Here is a 26034-nt window from a genome sequence, read left to right as displayed (position 1 = left end):
AACTTTTTGAGAAATCTCCAGACAGATCTCCACAAAGGCTGTACCAGTCTACACTCCCACCAGCAGTGCAGGAGAGTTCCTTTTTCCCCACAGCCTCTCCAGCATTTGTTGTCGGTTTTCTTGATCCTGGCCATTCTTTCAGGAGTGAGATGGTATCTCAGTGTGGTTTTAATTTGCATTTCTCTAATGACCAATGATGATGAGCATTTTTTCATGTATTTATTTGCCATTTGCATTTCTTCATCTGAGAATTGCATATTCATCTCAGATGCCCATTTTTGGATTGGATCTTTGAATTTCGGAGGTCTGAGTTTCTTTAATTCTTTGTATGTTTTAGACAAGAGGCCCTTGTCTGAGAGAGAGTTCACTAAAATCTTTTCCCAGTTTGTGGGTTTTCTTTTCACTATGCTGGAGATTTCTTTTGACATGCAGAAACTTTTTAATAAGAAGTGGTCCCAGTTATTGATTCTGGGAAGTATTTCCCGTGCGGTTTGAGTCCTGTTCATGAATTCTTTACCTGCTCCTATGTCTCCAAGGTTTCTACCTATTTTGTCTTCCAATAGATTTAGTGTTTCTGTTTTAATATTCAGATCTTTGACCCATTTAGATTTTAATTTAGTACATGGTGATAGACATGGGTCTAGCTTTAGTTTTCGGCAAATGGAGAGCCAGTTTTTCCAGCACCATTTATTAAAGAGACTGTCGTTCTTCCAGTGAACCTGCTTGGCTCCTTTATCAAAAATAAGGTGGTTGAGTGTGTTTGTAGTTGTGGTTGTATCTTCTAATCTATTCCACTGATCTTCAGCTCTGTTTTGATTCCAATACCATGTTGATTTTACTACTGTTGCTTTGTAGTATAACTTCAAGTCAGGGATTGTGATGCCTCCTGCTTTGTCTTTGCTGCTTAGAATTGCCTTTGCGATTCTAGGTCTCTTCTGGTTCCAGATGAAATTTAGGAGTGATTTCTCTAGATCTATAAGGTATGTTGATGGTATTTCTATTGGGATTGCATTGAATCTGTATAACAGTTTTGGGAGAATGGCCATTTTCACAATGTTTGTTCTTCCTATCCATGAGCAAGGGATGTCTTTCCATTTTCTGAGATCATCTTCAATTTCCTTTTTCAGTGTATTATAATTTTCACTGTATAAGTCTTTCACTTCTTTCATAAGAGTAATTCCTAAATATTTCATTTTTTTGCTTGCTAATGTGAATAGTCCAGTTTCTCTTATTTCCCTCTCTGTAATTTTGTTGTTCATGTATAGGAATGCTATTGATTTCTGAGTATTGATTTTGTATCCAGCCACATTACTGAATTTATTTATTGTATCTAAGAGTATTTCAATGGAGCTTAGGGGGTCTTCTATGTAGAGTATCATGTCATCTGCAAACAATGATAATTTAACTTCTTCTTTTCCTATCTTTACCCCTTTTATTTCTCTTTCTTGCCTAATTGCTCTGGCTAGTACTTCCAGTACTATATTAAATAGGAGTGGTGATAAAGGACATCCTTGTCTTGTACCCGACTTTAAAGTAAAGGCTTTCAATTTTTGGCCATTTAGTATGATGCTGGCTGTTGGTTTGTCATAAATGGCCTTTATTATATTGAGGTAAAGACCATTTATTCCAATTTTCTGTAAAGTTCTTATCATGAATAAGTGTTGGACCTTATCGAAGGCTTTTTCTGCATCTATAGAGATGATCATGTGATTCTTATTTTTGGCTTTATTGATATGGTGGATTACATTTATTGATTTGCGTATGTTGAACCATCCTTGCATTCCTGGGATGAATCCCACCTGGTCATGGTGTATAATCTTCTTGATGATTTGCTGGATCCTATTTTCCAATATTTTATTGAGGATTTTTGCATCTGTCTTCATTAGGGAGATCGGTCTATAGTTCTCTTTTATAGTTGGGTCTTTCTCAGGTTTTGGTACTAGAGTAATATTTGCTTCCAGGAATGACTTAGGAAGGATTGCTTCCCTTTCAATTTCATTGAATAGTTTGAGGAGTGTCGGCATTAGGTCTTCTTTATATTTCTTGTAGAATTCTGCAGTGAATCCATCTGGGCCTGGGCTCTTCTTGGTGGGCAAGGACCCAATTACATTCTCAATTTCATTAGCAGAGATTGGGTTATTCAACAGTTTTATATCCTCTTGATCTAGCTTTGGTACTTCATATGCTTCTAAGAATCTGTCTATTTCTTCTGTGTTATCAAACTTTTGAGAGTAGAGGTTTTCGAAATAGGTGTTGATGATCCTCTGTATTTCTATTGGGTCTGTAGTGATTTCTCCTTTTTCATTTCTTATTGCATGAATTTGAGCTTTTTCTTTCCTTTTTTTAATAAGGTTGGCTAGGGGCTTATCGATTTTATTTATTCTTTCAAAGAACCAACTCTTTGATTCGTTGATTCTTTGGATTGTTTTCTTAGTCTCTATTGCATTGATTTCTGCTCTGATTTTTATAATTTCCTCTCTTCTTTTGGCTTTGGGCTTGAATTGCTCTTCTTTTTCTAGCTGTTTGAGGTGTAGCATCAAGTTATTTATTTGTATTCGTTCTGTTTTCCTGATGTGGGAACTCAGTGCATTAAATTTTCCTCTCAGAACGGCTTTCATTGCATCCCACAGATTCCGGTAAGTTGTATCTGCATTTTCATTTTCTTTTAGGTATTGTTTAATTTCTTCTTTAATTTCTTCTGTGACCCACTGATTACTCAAGAGTGTGTTATTTAGTTTCCATGTGTTTGCGGAATTTTTGCAGTATCCTTTGTCATTAATTTCTAATTTCAGAGCGCTATGATCCGATAATATGCAAGGGATGATTTCAACTCTTTTGCATTTGCTTAAATATGTTCTGTGAGCTAATATATGGTCTATTTTAGAAAATGATCCATGTACTGCTGAGAAGAATGTGTACTCTGATGTTGTTGGGTGGAACATTCGGTATATGTCTATCAAACCCATTTGTTCACAGGTGTGATTCAGTTCTGTTATTTCTTTGCTCATTTTCTGTCTGGTTGATCTGTCCCTTGGTGTCAGTGGTGTATTAAGGTCTCCTGTTACAATTGTGTTACTGATAATTTGAGTTTTCATTTCTGTTAATAATTGTTTTATATAACTGGGTGCTCTGGAGTTTGGTGCATATATATTTAAGATAGTTATCTCTTCCTCTTGGAGTTTTCCCCTTACGAGTATGTAGTGACCTTCTTTGTCCTTTATGGTCATTGTTGGTTTAAAGTTCACGTTGTCTGCAAACAGAATGGCTACTCCTGCCTTTTTTTGGATTCCTGCTGCATGAAGAATTGTTTTCCATCCTTTGACTTTCAGTCTGTGAGTATCTTTCTGGGTTAGATGGGTTTCCTGTAAACAGCATATGGTTGGATTTTGTTTCTTGATCCATTCTGCTAGTCTGTTTCTTTTGATTGGTGCATTGAGACCATTTACATTAATGGTTATTACTGTTAAATGCTGGTTAATTGTAGGAATGTTATCTCTCTGCTGTTGCATCTTTATCTTTCAGTTCTGTTTAATTATTTGCTTTGCTTAGTGGTTTTTTCCTTTGTGTATCTAAACTGTCTTTCAATATTTTTTGCAGGGTTGGTTTGGTGTTCATGAAGTTCTTCAGCTGTTCTTTGTCATGGAAGTATCGTATTGCACCATCTATTTTGAATGATAGTTTTGCAGGATATATCAGTCTTGGTTGGAAATCATTTTGCTTTAGGATCTGGAATACTTCACTCCATGCTCTTCTTGACTTTATCGTTTGTGCTGAGAAGTCTGCTGTGATTCTGATAGGTTTTCCTTTATAAGTGATCTGTCTTTTCTCTCTGACAGCTTTTAATAATCTATTCTTGTGTTGGATTTCTGGGATGGTGACTATTATATGTCTGGGTGTAGTTTTATTTTGGTTATGACTGTTTGGAGTTCTATATGCTTCACTGATCCTGATGTCAGTTTCTGATCTCATGCTTGGGAAATTTTCAGCTATTACTTCTCTAAATATCCTCCTGACATCCTTCATGTTGTCTCCCTCTCTTTCATTAATCCCTATCATTCTTATGTTATTCTTCTTTGCATCGTCTTGCAGTTGTTGAATTGCTGTTTCCTGGTTCCTTGTTATTTTCAAAAGATCTTTCCTTTCCTGTTCACTAGCTGCAATCCTGTCTTCAAGGTCTGAAATTCTATCTTCACTTTCATTAAGGCGGTTTTTACAACTTTCAGTGGAGTTTTTTATTTCCTGTATATCTCTGTGCATCTGCATTATGTATTCTGTTTGTTTCTTATATTGCTCGTCTAGGGATTCTATCTTTTTGTTTAGTTCCTCCAATTTTTTATCTGTGTTTTCTTTAGATATATTTAGAATCTCTTTCATTTCTTTTATCGTTTCTTCTTTTATCTGGGAGATTATTTCGAGTTTGAATTTCTTTAAAGTTTCCTGGAGTTGCTTGTCAATTTCAGTGGCTATTGTGTCCAATATATGAGGTGAATGGGATATATTTTCTTCTATATACATCGCTCCTAGGGTTTCTTGAGATGGGCTGGAGGTTTGAGGTTGTAATTTGGTCTTTCGTTTTGTCATTTTCCTATATTTCTGTGTTTCAAGTGTTATTTGAAAGCTTCCTCAGGATCTGTTGAAAATCCCCTTCTATGTTTGGAGCTACTGGGACTCTGGCACTGCGCTACTCCAAGCCATTAGGCCTACAGAACCAGTGGCCCTCCTCTGCCTGCTCAGAACTCCGCAGTTCCAGACAAGCTGGGCCTCAGGGACACTGTGCGCCCACCTGCCCCTTGGAAGCTCCACAGTTCTTCAATCGCAGCCGGGTTAGGGTACTCACCACAGGACACAGTGCTTCAGGAACCTGTGGACCCTCCCTGGTTGCAGAGATATCCACAGTCCTCCAGACACGCAGAGAGGCCGGTGAGGGCACCCCAGATCTGCCCAGCTCCTCCTCTGCAGACCTATGGCCAGGCGCGGCAGCTAAACAGGCTGGGCTAGGCTGGTAGTGTGGGCCAGCCCACCTATCGGGAGCTCAGCAGGTCTCCAAATGAAGCCAGGAATGGGGAGGCTGATGTGGAAGCCTCAAACCCACCTCTCTCCTTCACTGCACCTGGAAGCCTGAGGGAACTCCAGCAGTCTGGGCGCAGAAATCCAGAGTCCTCCAGACACGCAGAGAGGCCAGTGAGGGCACCCCAGATCTGCCCAGCTCCTCCTCTGCAGACCTATTCCTAAAAAATTTTTTAAAAAGCAGTATCTCGATATGGTCCCACGGCGGCCTTCACCCTTGCGGTCTTAGATTCCTTAACCCAAGGCTGGATTACGCCTAATGATTGGAGAGATTTAGCCAGAGCTACACTTTCAGGGGACAACTATATGCTCTGGAAGGTAGAATCCCAAGACCAATGTAAACTTTTAGCTAAAGACAATACTAACAGGCAAAATCATTACACCCTTCCCATGTTGATGGTAACAGGCCGATATGCCACACAACAAGCCCAAATGCGATATGAGACAGGTCGTTTTGCTCAGATCACCCTGGCAGCAAGCAGAGCATGGCAAAGGCTCCCCTCTGGTGGAGCTGCTTCTTCCCTGACAAAAATAAAACAAAAACCTGAGGAACACTTCTCTGATTTTGTTGATCACCTCTTACAGGCAACTGAGTGTCTCTTCGGCACCACCGAAGATAACACTGGCCTTGTTAGGCAACTGGCTTATAAAAATGCTCTTCCTGCCTGCCAGGCTGCTATCAAACCCTATAGAAAAAAAGAGGACCTTTCGGGTTATATTCGCTTGTGTGCTGACATAGGCCCCGCCTATCATCAAGGTTTAGCTATGGCTGCAGCTGTAAAAGAAATCTTCCTCGCACACAAGCAAGGAGGGAAAACAAATAATGGCAAATGCTTTAAATGTGATCAAAAAGGCCATTTTGTCAGAGACTGCCCTATGGCCCAAAAGTCTCAGTACAATACTTCAAGGCCAAAACCTACAAGTCTATGTCCAAAATGCAGAAGGGGATATCATTGGGCTAACGAATGCAGGTCAAAGACAGATGCAGATGGCAATCCCCTCCCCCAGCAGGAAAACGGGATTCGGGGTCAGCCCCAGACCCCCACCCTCAGACAGACCTCCGGGGCTTTAAGGTTTGTCCCACAACAAAACAACCAGACACAACAAGACCAGGCACAAAACAATCCATTTCAAACCTCCTCCGCGCCACACCAGGAAGTGCAGGACTAGACCTCTGTTCCACCTCCAATATAGTATTAGCTCCCGACATGGGAGTACAAGCCATCCCCACCGGGATTTATGGCCCTCTTCCCAAGGGCACTTGTGGGTTAATTCTTGGACGCGGCAGCACAATATTGAAAGGGTTACAAGTTGTTCCAGGAGTCATAGATAACGACTATACTGGCAAAATTGTTGTCATGGTATCCTCTATCTCTGGCCTTGTTTCCATTAGCCAAGGACAACGTATTGCTCAGTTGGTGCTGCTGCCTTTAGTTCAAACTTCTAATACAGCTGTGGCTTCCTACAGGGGAAATTCCTCCCTTGGATCCTCAGATATATACTGGGCTCAATTCATTTCCAAAGATAAACCCCTTATGGCTTTATTGCTTAATGGGAAAAGTTTCTCAGGGCTCATAGATACAGGTGCTGATGTAACAGTCATTAGAAAGGAGGACTGGCCTCCCACCTGGCCCTTAAAAACCACTATGACACATTTACGAAAGATTAAACAATCAAAAAATCCACAACATAGTGCCAGTCTACTTACCTAAAAATATAAAAAAACAATCAAAAACACATACAGCCCTATATTATAAAAGGGCTGCCCCTTAACTTGTGGGGCAGAGATTTGCTAACTCAAATAGAGATGATGATGGGCAGTCCCAATGCTATAGTCACCAAACAAATGCTCACTCAGGGCTTCCTTCCTAATCAAGGTTTAGACAAATGGGGCTCAGACATTAAAGTGCCTATTTCCCCAACTCCAAACCCCTCTAAAACAGGCCTAGGCCATTTTCAATAGGGGTCATTAACCTTCCTGCGGCCCATACAAAAGAGATTACTTAGTTATCAGACAAACCTGTTTGGGTCGATCAGTGGCCCCTTACCTCTAAAAAGCTCACAGCTACACAACAGCTGGTACAAGACCAGTTAGATGCGGGCCACATTGTCCCCAGTGATTCCCCTTAAAACACACCTATCTTTGTTATTCAAAAAAAGTCAGGGAAATGGAGGCTGCTACAAGACCTTAGGGCAATAAATAAGACCATGGTCTTAATGGGACATCTGCAGCCAGGACTCCCTTCACCCAGTGCCATTCCTCTGGGATTTTTAAAAAATTGTCATTGATCTTAAAGATTGCTTTTTTTCTATTCCCTTACATCCAAATCCAAAATACAATCAGCCCACTACAGATCCTGTTACTACTGTTCAAATAACTACAGTAAGTCCCTCAGCCATAACGGTTTCTCAAGCTCTGCTACACCAGGCAGATCATATACCTGCCCCTCAATATTCACATTCTAACCTATTCAGTTTGATTAAAGGAGCATACATGGCTTTAAATCATACCCAACCTGATCTCACCCAATCATGTTGGTTATGCTTGGCTGCTCCTCCCCCATATTATGAAGGAAAGGCCCTCAATTTAACCTTTATCAGTTCTTCTAGCTCATCTGCCTGTGACTGGGACAATCACCACAAGCTGACTCTCCCTGATGTCTCAGGTAGAGGAACTTGTCTTGGGGATTCCAGCCCTCCATCAGCACTGGCAGCACAACTCTGTGCCCAGTTTCATTCCAAATTCAAGCCAAATAATTACCTCATTCCACCCCCAGGAATGTCTTGGGCCTGCAATTTTGGCCTCTCACCCTGTATAACAACTGCTGTTTTTAACAAGTCTGCAGATTTTTGTGTTCTTGTACAGGTTCTTCCTCGCATAACCTTCCACCCAGGAGACTACTACCTCCAGTCATCACAGATCAGCTATATATCTAAGAAAAAACCTGTGACATTCACCTTAGCTGTGTTACTAAGATTAGGAGTAGCAACGGAAATAGGGACAGGGACCACAGCTCTAGTGTTGGGAGATAAGCATCTAGCTCAATTACAGGCAGCAGTAGATCAGGATTTAAAAGAAACAGAAGCATCTGTGACAGCTCTACAGGCGTCCCTGACGTCTCTATCTGAGGTAGTCCTGCAAAATAAAAGAGGACTAGACCTCCTATTTATGAAGGAGGGTGGCTTATGTGCAGCCCTCAAAGAAAGAGTGTTGTTTTTATGCTGACCACTCGGGAGTAGTCAAAGAGTCCATGAGTAAACTGAGAGAGTGCCTCGAAGAGAGAGAAAAAGAGCACATCGGAGCAACCACCTTCTCCTCCATGTGGGAGGATCTCTCCCCTTACATTGCCCCCCTCTTGGGACCCCTAGCTGCCTTGCTGTTGCTGCTTACTGTAGTACCTTGTATTTTTCAGAGGATCATGACACTCATTAATAACGTTAATAACAAGGTTGACACATTTATGGCAAAGCCCATTCAGGTATATTACCATCGGTTGGAAATGGCAGAACAACAAACTTATCGGGAAAACTCACCCACTGACGGCCCACATGATGCTGTGGCCCAGACGCCCTGAGGCACTGGACAGGCAGTCAGAGACGGGCAACTAGGACACATATATAATGCCAATTGGCCACCTAAGACAGGTCCAGGACCAACAGCTGTCCTGCAGGCCCATGACGGGTAAGGCTCGATTGGGTTCATATGAGGAGTCCTTGACCCAAGACAGGCGCTGTCCTCCCAGGGCCTGCCATGTTCCAAAATATATATATAATAATAAGGGAGGAGATGTAGGGAGTGGTTTTGAATAGCTGCTGCTGCCCTGCCCCTCCTGCCTGAGGGCATTTTGTGTGTCAGCCTACATTTCCCATGATCCTCCCCTTGCCTGCAATGCACATGACAAGCAAACTTCCTGTTTCAGCCTGCCTACATTACCCATAATCCTCTCCTGCTTACATCATATAACCGAATGTGATGATGACCTATCAGATTAAGCCTTCTTCCTGCCTATGGCCCACCCCCCACCCTATATAAGTTGTAGCCATTTTAAAAATAAACGAGACTCGATTGGAATCTCATCCTGTCTCCATCTCTCTTTTCTCTTGTCCTGCCCCCATCCCCGATCCCCTCTCCAGGTTGAGACCCATAGATTGGTCCGCAGGCCGGATCACTAAACAAAAAGATAGAATCCCTAGATGAACAATATACGAAACAAACAGAAAATATAAAGCAGATGCAAAGAGATATACAGGAAAACAAAAACTCCACTGAAAGTTTTAAAAACCACCTCAATGAATGTGAAGAGAGAATTTCAGATCTCGAAGACAAGATTGAAGCCAGTGAACAGGAAAGAAAAGATCTTTTAAAAAATTACAAGAAATAACAATTCAACACCTGCAAGATGACACAAAGAGGAAAAACATAAGGTTAATAGGGATAAATGAAAATGAAGGAGACAACATAAAGGATGTCAAGAGGATATTTAGAAAAGTAATAGCTGAAAATTTTCCAAACATGAGATTGGAAAATGATATCAAGATTAATGAAGCATATAAAACTCCAAATAGCCATAACAAAATTAAACTACACCCAGAAACAGAGTAATGGCCATCCCAGAAATTGAAAAAAAGAATAGAATATTAAAAGCTGTCAGAGAGAAAAGACAAATCACCTATAAAGGAAAACTTATCAGAATCACATCAGAATTCTCAGCACACACACACACACAAAAATAAAGTCAAGAAGAGCATGGAGTGAAGTATTTCAGATCCTAAAGGAAAATGGTTTCCAAACTAGAATGATGTACCCTGCAAAGCTGCCCTTCAAAATTGATGGAGAAATAAAATATTGCCATGACAAAGCACAGCTGAAAACTACATGATCACCAAACCAACCCTGCAAAGAATACTGAAAGACAGCCTAGATACATTTAGGAAAAAACCCTAAATAAAGCAGAAAATTAAACAGAACAGAAAGATAAAGATGCAACAGCAGAAATATAACATGTCAACAATAAACCAATATATAACAGTTATAACCATTAATGTAAATGGTCTCAATGCACCAATTAAAAGAAACAGACTGGCAGAATGGATCAAGAAACAAAATCCAACCATATGCTGTCCAAAGAAACCCTTCTAACCCTAAAGGATACTCACAAACTGAAAGTCAAAGGATAGAAAACAATACTCCATGTAACAGGAACCCAAAAAATGCGGGGATATCTATTCTGTTTGCAGACAATGTGGACTTCAAGCCAATAATGGTCAGAAGGGATAAAGAAGGTCATTACATACTGGTTAGGGGATAACTCCAAGAGGAAGACATAACTATATTAAATATATATGCACCAAATACCAGAGCGCCCAGTTACATAAAACAAGTACTAACAGAAATGAAAAACCAAATTAGCAGTAACACAATACTAACAGGAGATCTTAACACACCATTGACACCAATAGACTGATCAACCAGAGAGAAAATCAGCCAAGAAATAAAAGACCTGAATCACACCTGTGAACAAATGGACTTAATAGACATATACAGAGTTTTCCACCCAATAACAACAGAATACACTATCTTTTCAGAAGTACATGGGTTATTCTCTAAAATAGACCATATGTTAAATGACAAAACATATTTAAATAAATCCAAAAGGGTTGAAATTACCCCTTGCATACTATCGGACCATAGCTCTATGAAATTAGAAATTAATGTTAAAAGATACTGCAAAATTCACACACACACATGGAAACTGAATAACACACTGTTGAGTAATCAGTGGGTCACAGAAGAAATTAAAGAAGAAATTAAACAATACCTACAAACAAATGAAATTACAAATACAACTTACTGGAATCTGTGGGATGCAATGGACGCTGTCCTCAGAGGAAAATTTATTGCACTGAGTTCCCACAACAGGAAAACAGAATGAATACAAATAAATAACTTGATGCTACACTTCAAACATCTAGAAAAAGAAGAGCAAGTCAAGCCCAAAGACAAAAGAAAAAAAAAGAAATTATAAAAATCAGAGCAGAAATCAATGCAATAGAGTAAAAAACCAACCCAAAAAAGTCAATGAATCAAAGAGTTGGTTCTTTGAAAGAATAAATAAAATTGACAAGCCCCTAGCCAAACTTATTTTAAAAAGGGAAGAAAAAGCTCAAATTCATGCAATAAGGAATGAAAGAGGAGAAATCACTACAGGCCCCATAGAAATAGAGAAGATCATAAACACCTATTTCAAAAGCCTCTACTCTCAAACGTTTGATAACACAGAGAAAATATACAGATTCTTAGAAACATACGAAGTTCCAAAGCTAGATCATGAATGTGTAAAAGTGCTGAATAACCCAATTACTATTAATGAAATCAGAAATGTAATTAAATATTGACATACAAAGAAGATCCCAGGCCCAGACTGATTCACAGCAGAATTCTACAAGAAATACAAAGAAGACCTAAGGCCAACAGTTCTCAAATTCTTCAATGAAATTGAAAGGGAAGCAATCGTTCAAATCATTCATAGAAGCAAATATTACTCCAGTACCAAAACCTGAGAAGGACCTAGCTGAAAAAGAGAACTACAGGCCAATCTCCCTAATGAACACAGATGCAAAAACCCTCAATAAAATATTGGCAAATAGGATGAAGCAAATCATCAAGAAGATCATAAACCATGACTAGGTGGGATTCATCCCAGGCATGCAGAGATGGTTCAATATACGTAAATCGATAAATGTAATACACCATATCAATAGATCCAAAAGTAAGAATTACGTGATCATTTCTATAGATGCAGAAAACGCTTTTGATATGATCCAGCATTCATTTATTGTAAGAATCTTGCAGAAAATTGAAATAGATGGTCTTTACCTCAATATAATAAAGGCCATGTATGACAAAGCAACAGCCAGTCTCATACTAAATGGACAAAAATTGAAGACCTTTACCTTAAAATCAGGGACAAGACAAGGATGTCCCTTATCAACGCTCCTATTTAATATAGTACAGGAAAAACTAGCTAGAGCAATTAGACGAGAGAAAAATAAAATTCGTAAAAATAGGAAAAGAAGAAATTAAGCTATCATTATTTGCAGGTGACATGATACTCTATATAGATCACCAGAACTCCATTGAAAGACTCCTAGATATAATAAATGAATTCAGTTATGTAGCTGGATATAAAATCATTATGAAAAATCAGTAGCATTCCTATACACTAACAACAAAGTCACAGAAATAGAAATAAGAGAAGCCACACCCTTCACACTACCAACAAAAAATGAAATATTTGGGAATTACTCTCACGAAAGAAGTGAAATACTCATACAGGAAAAATTATAATACACTGAATAATGAAATTGAAAATGATCTCAGAAAATGGAAAGACATCCCTTGCCCACAGATAGGAAGAATAAATATTGTGAAAACGGCCATTCTCCAAAAACTTTTATACAGATTCAATGCAATCCCGATAAATACCATCAACATACCTTACAGATCTCGAGAAATCACTCCTAAAATTCACCTGGAGTGAGAAGAGACCTAGAATAACAAGGACAGTTCTAAGCAGCAAAGGCAAGGCAGGAGGTATCACAATCCCTGAATTGAATTTATAATACAAAGCAACGGTAGTAAAATCAAAATGGTACTGGAACCAAAACAGAGTCTAACATCAGTGAAATAGATTAGAAGATACAACCACAAGTACAAATACACTCAACCACCTTATCTTCGATAAAGGAGCCAAACATGTTAGCTGGAAGAACAACAGTCTCTTTAATAAATGTTGTTGGAAATACTGGCTCTCCATATGCCAAAAACTAAAACTAGGCCCATGCCTATCACCATGTACTAAAATAAAATCTAAAAGGATCAAAAATCTAAATATTAAAGCAGAAATACTAACTCTATTGGAAGACAAATTGGTTAAAAACCTTGAAGACATAGGAGTAGGTAGAGAATTCTTGAACAGTTCTCAAACCTCATGGGAAATACTTCCCAAAGTGAATAACTGGGATCACCTCTTATTAAAAAGTTTCTGCACGTCAAAAGAAATCTCCAGCATAGTGAAAAGAAAACCCACAAACTGGCAAAAAGTCTGAGTGAACTGCCACTCTGACAAAGGACTTCTGTCTAAAACATATAAAGAATTAAAAAAATCAGACCCCCAAAATTCAGAGACCCAATCCAAAAGTGGGCATCTGAGATGAATAAACAATTTTCAGATAAAGAAATACAAATGACAAATAAATATATAAAAAAGTTCATCATCATTAGTCATTAGAGAAATGCAAGTTAAAATCACACTGAGATTTCATATTACTCCTGAAAGAATGGCCAAGATCAAGAAATCCACCACCAACAAATGCTGGAGAGGATGTGGGGAAAAAGAAATTCTCCTGCACTGTTGGTGGGAGTGTAGCCTAGTACAACCATTGTGGAGGTCAGTCTGGAGATTTCTCAGAATGATGGGACTAGAAGTCCCATTTGTTCCATCTATTCCACTTCTAGGCATATTCCCAGAGAACTGAAAACATACCATAGTGATGTATGTGCACCCATGTTTATAGCACCACAATTTGTAATAGCCAGATCTTGGAAACAACCTAAGTGTCCATCAACTAAGGAATGGATAAAAAAGCTGTGGTACTTTTATACAATGGAGTACTACTCAGCTATAAAGAATGATCACATTGAGACATTTATAAATAAATGGATGCAGCTTGAGACCATACTCATGTGAAGTAAATCAAACTTGCGTGTATAAATGCCAAATAGTTTCCCTAGTGTAATGATAAGAATATATAAAAGTATGTGGTAATTATGATTACCAATCATATTGGTTTGAAGCTACATGTTTTCACTCATTAATTGCAATGGTTTTAACCTCGGTTGTTTGATTTTAGTATCTGTGATAGTATAAATAGCTAATTTGAAGAAAACAACACAACATAAAAGCTAGTGCTGATTTAATATCATCTTGCTTTGAAGTCCCATCAAGCTGTTGTACATCTGTTTCCACTGGTTTTAACGTGTTTTATCTTACTATATTTTACTTGTGTGATAGTATAAACAAAATTTTATGGACAAAGAGATAATATAGAAACTGTTGTTCATTTTTGATTAGCTGTTTCTAAATACCCTGTAATTCTTTTGTTCTCTTGAATGGCTTCACACTGTCTTATTGTTCAGTTCTGACCTGTGTTGTTCTGTTACAATGTCCTCTTTCATCTCAATCTTCCCCTTTTTTAAAATTAATCTATTTTTTCTCATTTTTTAATTAAGGGAAAACTAAATTAAAAATAGTGGGATGTATTATAGTAACTTTTTTGTTTTCTTATTAACCTGATTTGAACCCCAGTATTGCTCTCCACATCTTTCACTGACTGATTATACTATATTCTATTTTGTTTGATAGTATCAAGTTTGAATGTATAGGCAACCACTTATAGGCAATAAGATATACTACAATGCCCATTATGGTTTGACTATTATCTTTTTTTAAATTCCTGTAAGGTCTCCAGAGTAGATTTTATTGGTCTTGTTCTGTACTGTTTTGATCAATTCTATTATATCTGATGATATAGGTAACTCAATTTAAAAATTGCAAGAGGCACAATGGTAACCACTTTTGGTCACCTGGTATTCTATTTTTGCATCATGTACTATGCCCATCCTTCTGTTCTAACTGACTCTATTTTTCTTAGTCATGTTTGGTTATATTCTATTCCAAAAAAATGATAAGAACTGTGGGAGTAATGAAAACCAAATTGTGTAATTATTATTATAAAAAAGAGAGGAAAGGAAGGTGGAATAAGGGATATAACCGCAGGTATGTTTGAGTGTGTAGCATGGAAAACCATGTTACTGAGCTTTTGTTGGATCACTGAATGGAACTGTCCACTTTATATGCTTTCATGTTATACATTGGAAAACTGTTTCTAAGAAGACAATGTGTAACCTATTAACTAGTGATTTCTTACTGTATTTTTTTCTTGAAATTCTGTATTACTTGTACTCTCTTACTGCTTTGTTTTTATGTCCTTTCATTTTTCTCTTTAAATAAAAAAATACATAATCTAAGATATTGTATTCTCTTATGAAATATTCTTTCCTCCATTCTAAGAATCCAATAATCAGTTGGGAAGTATAAGCCTTTTTGTATGGTTCTCATCTGTGTATTTTATAGGACAATTGCTTGCCCGAGCTTTGTTCAGCCATATCACATTCTCCCATAAAGGGCATTGTAATACAGCTGATGTACATTGTGGCCAGATGTTTGCTGAATCCTTTCATCTGCACATTGAGAAACAGAGACATTTACAAGTTGACTTGAGTAGATAAACCCATTCACTAAGGTGAAGGTAAACATTATATACTGCAAATACATACTAGTAACAAATAAGTACAAAATAGATAGTGCCCTGCTAAGACACAGCAGCAGTCTAGTATCAAGACCTGTGACTTCCAAATGGAATGTAGAATGTAAAAGGCAGAAGATGAAACATCTGCAGCTGTACAGCCTGCTTTCTTGGGCACATTAATTTATATTTTGATACCTTTAATTCTTTGTCATGGATCTTAGTAGAATGGTTGGTGTGGAATGAAAAAATTAAGACTTTTAAAAATACATACATGTTGTCACTCAGGGATATCAAAAATTCTGAAGTTGTGTGGTAATGATGACTGCACAGCATTAATGTCCCTCATCTATACACTCAAAACTGTTTAATTACCCATATTTTTAAAATGTTGCCAAAAATAAATAAATAAAATATTTTGCCACAGGAACATGGGAAAAATGAGGTGATTCTTAGAAAAAAGATGTGAATAATAAGCATGAACTTCCTCTTACCTGAAAGAAAGCTTTAAAGGTCATTGATTTTCTCTTCTGTCTTCATTATGATTAGAAAGTCCTTAGAGATTTGGGTAGCATGGAAGAATTTGTATAATTATGATCTTTGTGCTTTGGAGTTCTACACTTTGGTTACTGTAAATAATTAGCCTCCATCTGAAGTGCTCCACAAGGTTTATGAGTGATAATGAGGATAAAGAAGAGGGTGACAATAACTTCATATTATGATCTGTTATCAAGGACTTCCTAAATGCCAGGATCTGAATTATACGGGCTTTTTAAATGAAAAAATAATTAAAATGATACAGAATTTGAAAACAAACTAACAGGAGATTAACAATAGTTAATATATTGTATATTGTTATTTTCAAAGTAGTTGCTCAGATTCCAAGACATGGTCATGAAAAATTCATCAAAAGATGAAAGCACAAATCATTCTGTTTGATGAACATTTGTTTTTATCCAAGTCACAGTTTTCCACTAATTTTAAACACCAATATGATTATTAGAAGAAAATAATCCCAGAGGATCATAGGAACATGAGGGAATCAAAAATATAAGAAACATTTAGAATGCATGAAACAGACTCAAAGACATATCCAGGAAATTAAAAATTCCATTGAAAGCTGGCAAGACTACTTGAAAGAAACTGAAGATAGATCTTCAGATCTTGAAGACAGGGTTGCAGCTAGCATTCATGAATGGAAAGATCTTTTAAACAGAACAAGGAACCAGAAAATAACAATTGAATAGCTGCAAGATGACATAAGGAAAAATAATTTGAGGATAATAGGTGTCAGGAAAAATCAAGGCTCAATACAAATGCATCAAAAGCCTATTTACAGAAGTAACAGCAGAAAACTTCCCAAGAATGGTAAAAGGTCCTGACATACAGAAAAGTAAAGCATGTAGAACTCCAGGTAGCCATAATCAAAATAAACCTACACTCAGACATATAATAATCAAGATCCCAGAAATTCACCCAAAGAAGATAACATTAAAAGCTATTAGAGAAAAGAAACAGATCACCTATAAAGGAAAACTCATCAGAATCACAATACACTTCTCAACACAAACCTTTAAGTCAAGAGGTTGGAGTGAAGTATTTCAAGTCTTGAAAGAAACGACTTCCAACCCAGGTTGATATATTCTGCAAAACTATTTTTCAAAATCAATGGAAAACACTTCCATGACAAAGAACAACTGAAGGAATTTATGACCACCAAACCAACCCTAAAAATAATACTGATGGACATTTAGGAGAGGGAGAAAAATGACTAAAGTTCCAGGAACAGCAGCAAGAGGGATCACCAAATAGGGCAGACAATTGAATAGAGGGGAAAAGTAGGGACCAATGGCAATAAAATAGTATGACAGAGAAGAGATGGTGCATGTTGTCCATAACCACTAATGTAAGTGGTCTCAATTCATCAATACAAAGAAACACAGGCAGAATGGATCAGGAGACAGGATCCATCAATATGCTTTATATAAGAAATAGATTTAACTCACAAGAAAAACCATATATTGAAAGTCAAAGGAAAGAAAACAATGCTCCATGTGATAGGGAACCAGTAAAAAGTAAGGATAACCTGCCTATTAACTGCACAATGGATAAGAAAGATACAGAATTTTTATGCAATGGAAAGCTACTCAGCTATAGAAAAGATAACCTCAAGGCTCTTATATGTAAATGGATAAAACGTGAAATCATGCTCATGAGTGAAGTGGTTCAGTCGCATGGCTGAACATCATCTTGTTTCCCTAGTATAAAAAGCTAGAGGGGTTAGTTGGATCCAAAATGCACAATAGATACTTTGAAAGTGAAAGGTGAGGAAATGTCTAAAAAGAAAAGGCAGTTGCCTTTGTTAATCTATTATCATGTTTTGAAACAATGTGTTGTTTTCATTGTTCTGTTTAGTTTGATTTTATCCTGAAATGTTTTATTTGATTTATTATGTTTGTGGCATGAACTGCTATTTTAAAGATAACAAAATATATTATGGTAGCCATTTTGGATTTGCTATTATCTTGTTTTGGAGCCCTGTATTGTTTTTTATTGTTTTGTTTTGCTTTAATTGATTTTATTCTATTTTATTTTGTTTGGTTTTACTATGTCTGATGGTATAGGCAGATGCTTTGTTTTTTATTTTTTTTATTTTAAAGTTATTAAGACAAAAAAGGACATAACAAACAGATCAGAACAGAGTAATATAAGCAACACAGTATTTCACCACAAGACAACCCAATATTAACAGTAGCTACCATACTGTTTCTTCCTTTGAAATACTTGAGCATACCTTCACATACAACAGTATCAAACATAAAAAAAAACTACAAAACTATTCAAGAGAATGAAAATATTTTAGGGCATTTAGAACCAAATAACAGAAAATGACCAATGGCTACTATATTATCTCATTTTCCATAATATTTGTTTATATTATCACACATATTAAAACCCAATAAGATACAACATGATAAAACCAATGGAAACAAAAGAACAAGAATAGAGTAGGACTTCAAAGCAACATTATATTAAATCAGCAGTGATTATCATAGAGTCTTACTTTCTTCAAAATACTGGTTCTCACAGATAATAAAATAAAAAAAAACAATAAAACCACTCCAACTAATGAATGAAAACATTATAAGGCTCAAAGCAATGTAATGGGGAATCATGATTATCATAACATCTTATGTACCTTACCATTTCTTATACTAGGGAGACTATACAGTATTTATACATGTGATTTTCATTTATTTCATTTGTGAGTATGGTCTTAAGCTGTATCCATTTATTTATAAATATCTCAATGTGATCCTTCTTTATAGCTGAGTAGTACTCCATTGTATAAAAATATCACAACTTTTTTATTCATTCCTCAGTTGACGGATACTTAGATTGTTTCCAAGATCTTGCTACTACAAATTGTGCTTCTATAAACATGGGTGCACACATAACACTGTGGTATGTTTTCAGTTCTTCTGGGAATAAGCCTAGAAGTGGAATAGCTGGGTTAAATGGGAATTTCAATCCAAACTTTTTGAGAAATCTCCAGACAGACCTCCACAATGTTTGCCCCAGTCTATACTCCTACAACAGTGCAGGAGAGTTCCTTTTTCCGCACATCCTCTCCAGCATTTGTTGTTGGTAGTTTTCTTGATCCTGGCCATTCTTTCAGGAGTGAGATGGAATCTTAGTGTGGCTTTAATTTGCATTTCTCTAGTGACTACTGATGCTAAACATTTTTTCATGTATTTATTTGCCATTTGTATTTCATCAGAGAATTGTGTATTCATCTCAGATGCCTATTTTTAGAATGGGTCTTTGAATTTCAGGGATCTGATTTTTTAAATTCTTTTATGTTTTAGACAGAAGACCTTTGTCTGAGGAACAGTTCACCAAGATTTTTTCGCAGCTATGGTGCGGTTTTTCTTACACTATGGTGGATATTTCTTTGGACATGCAGAAACTTTTTACTAAGATGTTATTGACACTGGGAAGTATTTCCTGTGCAGTTTGAGTCCTGTTCATGAATTCTCTACCTACCCCTATGTCTTCAAGATGTTTACCTAGTTTTTCTTCCGGAAGATTCAGTGTTTCTGTTTTAATATTCAGATAATTGTTCCATTAAAATTTTAGTTTAGTACATCACGATATGCATGGGTCTAATTTTATTTTTCAGCATATCAAGAGCCAATTATTCCAGCACCATTTATTAAAAAGACTGTCATTCTCCTGGTGAACATGCTTGGCCCCTTTGTCAAATATAAGGAGGTTGAGTGTGTTTGTAGTTGTGGTTGTATCTTCTAATGTATTCCATTGAACGTCAGCTCTGTGTTGATTCCAGTACCATGCTGATTTTATTACAGTAATTTTGTAGTATAAGTTCAAGTCAGGGATTGTTATGCTACCTTCCTTGCCTTTGCTTATGCAGCTACTTTGAAGATACCAAGAGGCACTATGGTAGCCATTGTTGATTTCCTATTATCTTGTTTTGAAGTTCTTTGTTGCATTCATTGTTTTGTTCTGTTTGCTTCTCTTCTATTTTGCTTGGTTTTATTCTTTTCACAAGAAAAAGAATTTTATAAAAGTTAAGGTTAATCTTTGTCTCATCCACCTAAAATATTGTGTGATGTAGCAAACCCATTTACACTGGTCCCAGGTCCCTACACCACTTCTAGGTGCTGCTTCTGGGGAACCAGCCCACTATGGTCATTCTTTACCTGTGTACCACTTGTAGGGCCCTAGACCTGCTAGTTTGTCACCATGACCCAGAAACAAACAATTTTAAAAGACAAACAGATACACAATTAGTTTAACAAGCAGGCAGCCAGGGGGCTCTAGCCTCGTGGGATTTAATGTTCTTTTATTCATTCAAATACAGGTATAAGAAATACAAGTAACACAAGATTCATTTTTCTTCCATTAAAAATGAATCAGGTAAACAACCTGATTGTTCAGGTAAAAACCTGAATGTTCAGGTAAACAACCTGATCTCAGCTGTACTAACTTTTCCTTTGTGCTCACAGAAGAGGACAATTATGTCTCAATTCTCATCTCCCACGGGTGAAATAAAATTGCAGTTTTCCTATTTCTAAAATGTTGCATTTTATTTTACTCATTAATACAGGTATATGAGTATATATGGATAGGAATGTCTAAGTCTCTGTCATTTCTACTAGTCTAGAGTTGGGCCTTGGTTCGCATGGAGGAGACATCACAAATAAAAATCACTGTCAGTGCCAGATCCTCACATGCACACAGGTCTACCCTGCTCCTCCTACTGTCAGCACCTTGTCCTTACCCAAGTGGATACAGCCAAGCCAAAGGGATCCTGGAAATCTCAAGATGGGATGCTTGAACATCTCCCAAGTGGCCAAGTGCTTCATAAATGATTCACCCAACTGGCCACTTGCAGCCAATAAGCCAGCTGAGAAGAGCCTGGCACACAGCATCTGTACCAGGGCAGAGAGCTGGGTGGATGTCCAAATAGACTCTCTGGTGCTATAGTTCAAAGGTAGAGCCTGGAGAACCACCATCCCAAATGCTTGGTGTTATGGACCTGATTCCTAGTCAGATCCAGAGAACCTGAGCTGAGACCAGAGCCAATGGTTAGAGTCACCTAAAGAGAAGCTGGAGACATTCAGAAAGTTTTCTTAGTCTAATGATTATCGATCTGGTAAATAAAAAAATTTTGTCTTAGTACTGAGAGCATTCATTGTAGATTTTTTTCCCTTTTGTCCTGTAAGAAAAGAGAACAGTACTCATGTTGCTCTTGGGAATACTGTAGTTTGTTGCCAATAAATTTGGGTCTTTTAAAATTACAAATCAAGCCAGGCATGGAGGCACACACCTGTAATTCTATTACCTCAGAGGCTGAGGCAGGGAGATTGCTGTGAGTTTGAGGCAAGCCTGAGCTAAAAGTGAATTGGAGGCCAGCCTAAACTTGATAATAAGACCCTGTCTCAAAAAAGACAAAATAAAATAAAATTTATGTCAAAACCACGCTGTTGAGAAATTTCAAGAAAGATGAAATGAAGATTCATCCCTTACGGGGAACCACTGAGACTGTGTCTAAGCTCAGATGTATCTAAAGAAACCTGACAATGTGACCTTACTTGTTGAGTGCAGGCACACAGTGGGATACAGTTGTGTAACATGACTTTGCACAGGTAAACATGCATGTGCTGGTTACAGCACTATGTGAGAATGTAAACATGAGACAACAACCTGTATTATACAATGAAGATGCAGGTGGCTCTCTAGCTTTTGTGCTCTGCTCTGCTCCTTGCTTCCTGCTGTTGTTGCTTATGTCTTTCCGATGTGTGTTCTTTAACCTTGGGATCTCACCTGCAAAATCTTCCTTGGGCATCCAGATTAGGCTGACTGTTCTGTAATCTGAAAAATTCTTAAGAAAAAGTTGATGTTTTCCTTCAAATTTTTCTCTCTAGATTTTTTTTCCAGTGAAACTTAAAAGAGTGGAAGAATAAAAGCAAAGTTATCCTTGTTTATCTTCCTCATTTGGTCTCTTGGATAAAGTTTGAAAGTTTATATAAGTAGGACCTATGCTTTGGTTTACACGTTGCCTTCTTATACTGTACTCTTTGGGGACCCTTTTATAAATTAATCCCATTTAGGAGGGCACCACTCTCATAACCTAATTACTTCTCAACTGTCTCACTTCTTAATGCCATCACACTGGTGATAAGCATTAGGGGTATGAATTTGGTGATACACAGACAGACCATAGCAGCTCATTGCAATTAATATCTAGTAGAAGCAAGATAGTAAATGCCTCTCAAATGGAATTTTTCATTTCTAAATCCTTGAGTAGTGATTTGCTGTGATGGTCACACGTTTCCTACATAGGTCCCAGTTTATGTTTAACATTACTCTGTTGTACAGATTGTCCATTCCAATTTTCTCGATTCTCCTATAACGCTACTTAAACTACTAATATTTCAGGCCAACCACATACTATCCTGTTATGGTTTATCTCTAGAGGTTCCGCCAAATAAATGTGATGTTAGGTGGAACTTTTTCAGAGGTGGCTGGACATAGAATATGTGACCTTGGGATCAATTCTTGGTACAATGCTAAGATCAACGGTGTTAGAATTATGGGTGTGAGTGCTACCTACCCTAAGTAGCCTGAATAAAATGTAAGAGATAGAAAGAGATTTGGTGTCCTTTGTTGCTCTGCTGTCTTCTGCCCACCATGAATCATTTCTCGTTTGCTATGTCTATCCCAATGCCACCAGGCTTGGAACCAGCCAATTATGGACTGAAACCTCTGTATACTGTAAACTAAATAAACTTTTCTTGGGTATTTTGTCTCAGAAATGAAAGAAAAATAACTAATACATCCCAGTATACATATTAAATTCTACAAATCTTTTTTTCACCACAATATCTAAGGCATTTAGAAATCCTGGCATCCTTTTGATGTCCAACAAATACTTTCTGATGAATGAATTTGATAAGAGCTTGTAACTTATTGATGAAAATTATCTATTTCACAAAGGGAATCAAAAGACTGAAGGGAAGAAAATGAAAGAAAGAATCGAGGTGAGTTATGTATAGGTACCAATTCCCCAAGAGGAAAGTAATCATTATGTATTACAAACATATGCCAATAAAAATTAAAATTTTAATTATTCACTGATTTTATTCAAAGTTTTTAAATTGGTATCTGAGTTGTTGAATTGCCCGACAGGAGTACAAACACCAAGCTGAGGTATAATAATGGAAAATGTACAAGGAGCGAAAGAAGGAGGTAGAACATGGTAACTTTGACTGATGACAGAGAAACACTAAAGGAAAGCAAAACTCTATATGATTTAGAGATAGAATTTTTTTTTAATTTGAGGGGTTGGTTTATCTATGGAATTCAGTGTCTTGGTATGTTGTACAGACACCTACACTTGTAATTCTTCCTCAGCCTCCTGAGATTGGATGTAGGATGAGTGTTATTACATCTAATTACAAACAGGAATATATTCCTCTGCTGCTATTACTGAAAGCATCTCAAAACCAGGGACAGTGCTCCCATCATTGAATGTAGAACATGCTCCTAAGAAGTATTTTTTTAAATCTGTACATATGAATTATGTAAGATTTCATTTTGGCATATTTGTGCATTTATACAATACACTCTGACAATTTCTACCCCCCAGTTCCCACCTGGCTCTTATCTCACCCCTCCTTGTGGTCACTTTTGTTTTCTCTAATAGTCTCCCATTGAGAATTCTTTGCAGAGCTCTCTTAATGTCTCTGTTCCTCAGACTGTAGATGAAAGGGTTCAGCATGGGGGTGACCACTGTATACATTACTGAGGCCACCATACCTTTCCAAGATGATGTTGCATTTGAACTGAGGTACACACAAAGGCCTGTCCCATAGAATAAACAAACAACAGACAGATGAGACCCACAGGTAGAAAAGGCTTTATATTTTCCGTCTGTCAATGGGGTTCTCAGGATGGATGAAACAATTCGAGTATAAGAGAAAAGAATTCCTGAAAAGGGAATGAAACCAAGAAGGCCAGTCACCATATAGAGCAGGATATAATTGACCAATGTGTCTGAGCAGGCAAGGGTGAGAGCCTGAGCAAGTTCACAGTAGAAGTGTTTAATTACCCAGTTGGTGCAGAAGGACAAACGCAATGTCAACAGACTCTGGATCAGGGAGCAGATCAAGCTGATGAACCAGCACACAAGAACCAGCAGGTCACACAGATGGGGATTCATGATGGCTGAGTAATGTAGAGGGTGACAGATAGCCACAAACCGGTCATAGGCCATTACAGTGAGAAGAAATGAGTCCATGGTTCCAAAGAGCATGAAAAAATACATCTGTGTGATGCAGCTTGCATAAGTGATGGATTTGCTCTGTGTCTGGATGTTCACCAGCAACTTTGGAATAGTCGTAGAGGTAAAACAGATGTCAGCCAAGGACAGGTTGGAGAGGAAGAAGTACATGGGGGTGTGGAGGTGGGAGTCAGAGCTGACGGCCAGAATGAGCAGCACGTTCCCTAGCAGTGTGACCAGGTACATGGACAGGAACAGCCCAAATAGCATCAGCTCATGCTCTGAGTCTTGAGAAAATCCCAGAAGTAGAAATTCTAAAATACGTGTTTTATTTCTTGGTTCCATGTTGTCAACATCCACTGACAAGGAAAATAAAATATTAATTAACACCATACAGGTTATGAATTATCTGTGGTTGTTTTTATTTTTTGAAGTGTTGTTTTGGGCATATATTCCACAATACTATAAAACTGATGAATCAGACAGTCTGTCATCTATTACACAAAACATTCCATAATGTTGAGCAACACCTTTATACCAGCCTCTGGGAGACTCACTCATCCCTTTCATCTCTGCTTTAAAATCACCAACTCTGAAAACTTAAGAGAAACTTTAGATCTTAGGGATAAAATAGTCCATACGTGCTCTCACACATACGAGGCCCACTGAGTCATTTTTCTTGAGTGGAGAAGAACTGAGACTAAGAACAGATTCAAATGAGCAAAGCTGAGCTACAATGCTGAAGAAGGATAATTGCAAGTTTGAGGCCAGGCTGGGCCACTTAGCAATGTGTTGATACCCTGTCTTAGAAAAAAAAATTAAGGAGTGGGATGTAGGTCACTACAAAGGCTCTGAATGAAATTCCCCATAGCACAAAAAGTAGTACAAAATGGCCAGACTCCCTTTTTCTTAAGCAAATGTCACAGAAGTAAACAATGAAGAACGGAATGGTTTTGGAAAAGATGGCAGGGACCATGACCATGAGAACTGTGAAGATGATAATACACAGAAAGTACATGAGGCTGTGGAGAAATTAAAATCAAAAGGGCTACATCCCTATGCCTGGTAAGAAAGATAGTTTTATGGGAAAAAAAAAACTAAGGGCAAGAGAACAGTGAAGGGGAATCTTTGTATCATTAGAATTTAATGGACTAGCCCATGTTTTCACAGAAAAGAAATGGAGACAAGGAGAGGATATCTTTTGATGGTAAATCTTACTTGCAATTCCTGCTTAAGCCTGAGCCCTAAGACTCAAGTAAACTCAAGAGAAATATGAGACCAGGGAAGAACTATAAGCTCCAATGCTTCTCCAGTGTTTCAAACACAAAAAGATGTCAAGAGGACACTGGACGTTAGGCTCGCCTGGGCTTTCAGTTTTCTTCTTTGCCCTGCCTAAACTCAGTGTTTATGCACTGCAGCCCTTTGTGCTTTCTCACCAAACCCCTCATGATCCATTTTCCTGAAGTGAGCAATAGAAGGAAAGTGGATACACACATTTATTCCTCTGCTTCTAGTTATAGAAGCCTCAGCACTTAGAAAAACCATAGCACAAGAGAATGCTGGAAAATGCCTCCTCCCTTGTCCTGAGTGCTATTCCAAGCATCTCCTCATTGCTGGCCTTTCAGGCACCTGTACAAACCTCCTGGTGTCATTTCTGTCTTCCAAGCTTCTGAAACTGAAATCTGTTCTTAGCAGCATGTTATATTCAGTGACAAACAGCTGCAATGTCTACACACTCAGGCTTTGGTACAAGTATACTCTTCTCTCGAGGGTGTCTTATGAGAACCATG

The 26034-nt window shown here is 37.7% G+C and overlaps 1 protein-coding gene across 1 annotated transcript; it reads right to left on the bottom strand.

Moving 5' to 3' along the window:
* Positions 1-21104: 21104 nt before the first annotated feature.
* Positions 21105-24616, bottom strand: LOC100732989 (olfactory receptor 7D4-like). The gene is made up of 2 exons (XM_003461720.4): positions 23635-24616; positions 21105-21112 (listed from the first exon to the last, which is right to left on the bottom strand). Exons 1-2 carry the CDS (start codon positions 24587-24589, stop codon positions 21105-21107), a joined length of 963 nt encoding a protein of 320 aa, XP_003461768.3. The 5' UTR covers positions 24590-24616.
* Positions 24617-26034: the final 1418 nt, after the last annotated feature.

Source organism: Cavia porcellus, unplaced genomic scaffold (genome assembly GCF_034190915.1).
Source record: "Cavia porcellus strain 051 isolate PalLab524CR breed Dunkin Hartley unplaced genomic scaffold, mCavPor4.1 scaffold_17, whole genome shotgun sequence".
Lineage (NCBI taxonomy): Eukaryota > Metazoa > Chordata > Mammalia > Rodentia > Caviidae > Cavia > Cavia porcellus.
The sequence above is the reverse complement of the archived record's forward strand: the minus strand, read 5'-3'. Positions and strand labels throughout refer to the sequence as shown.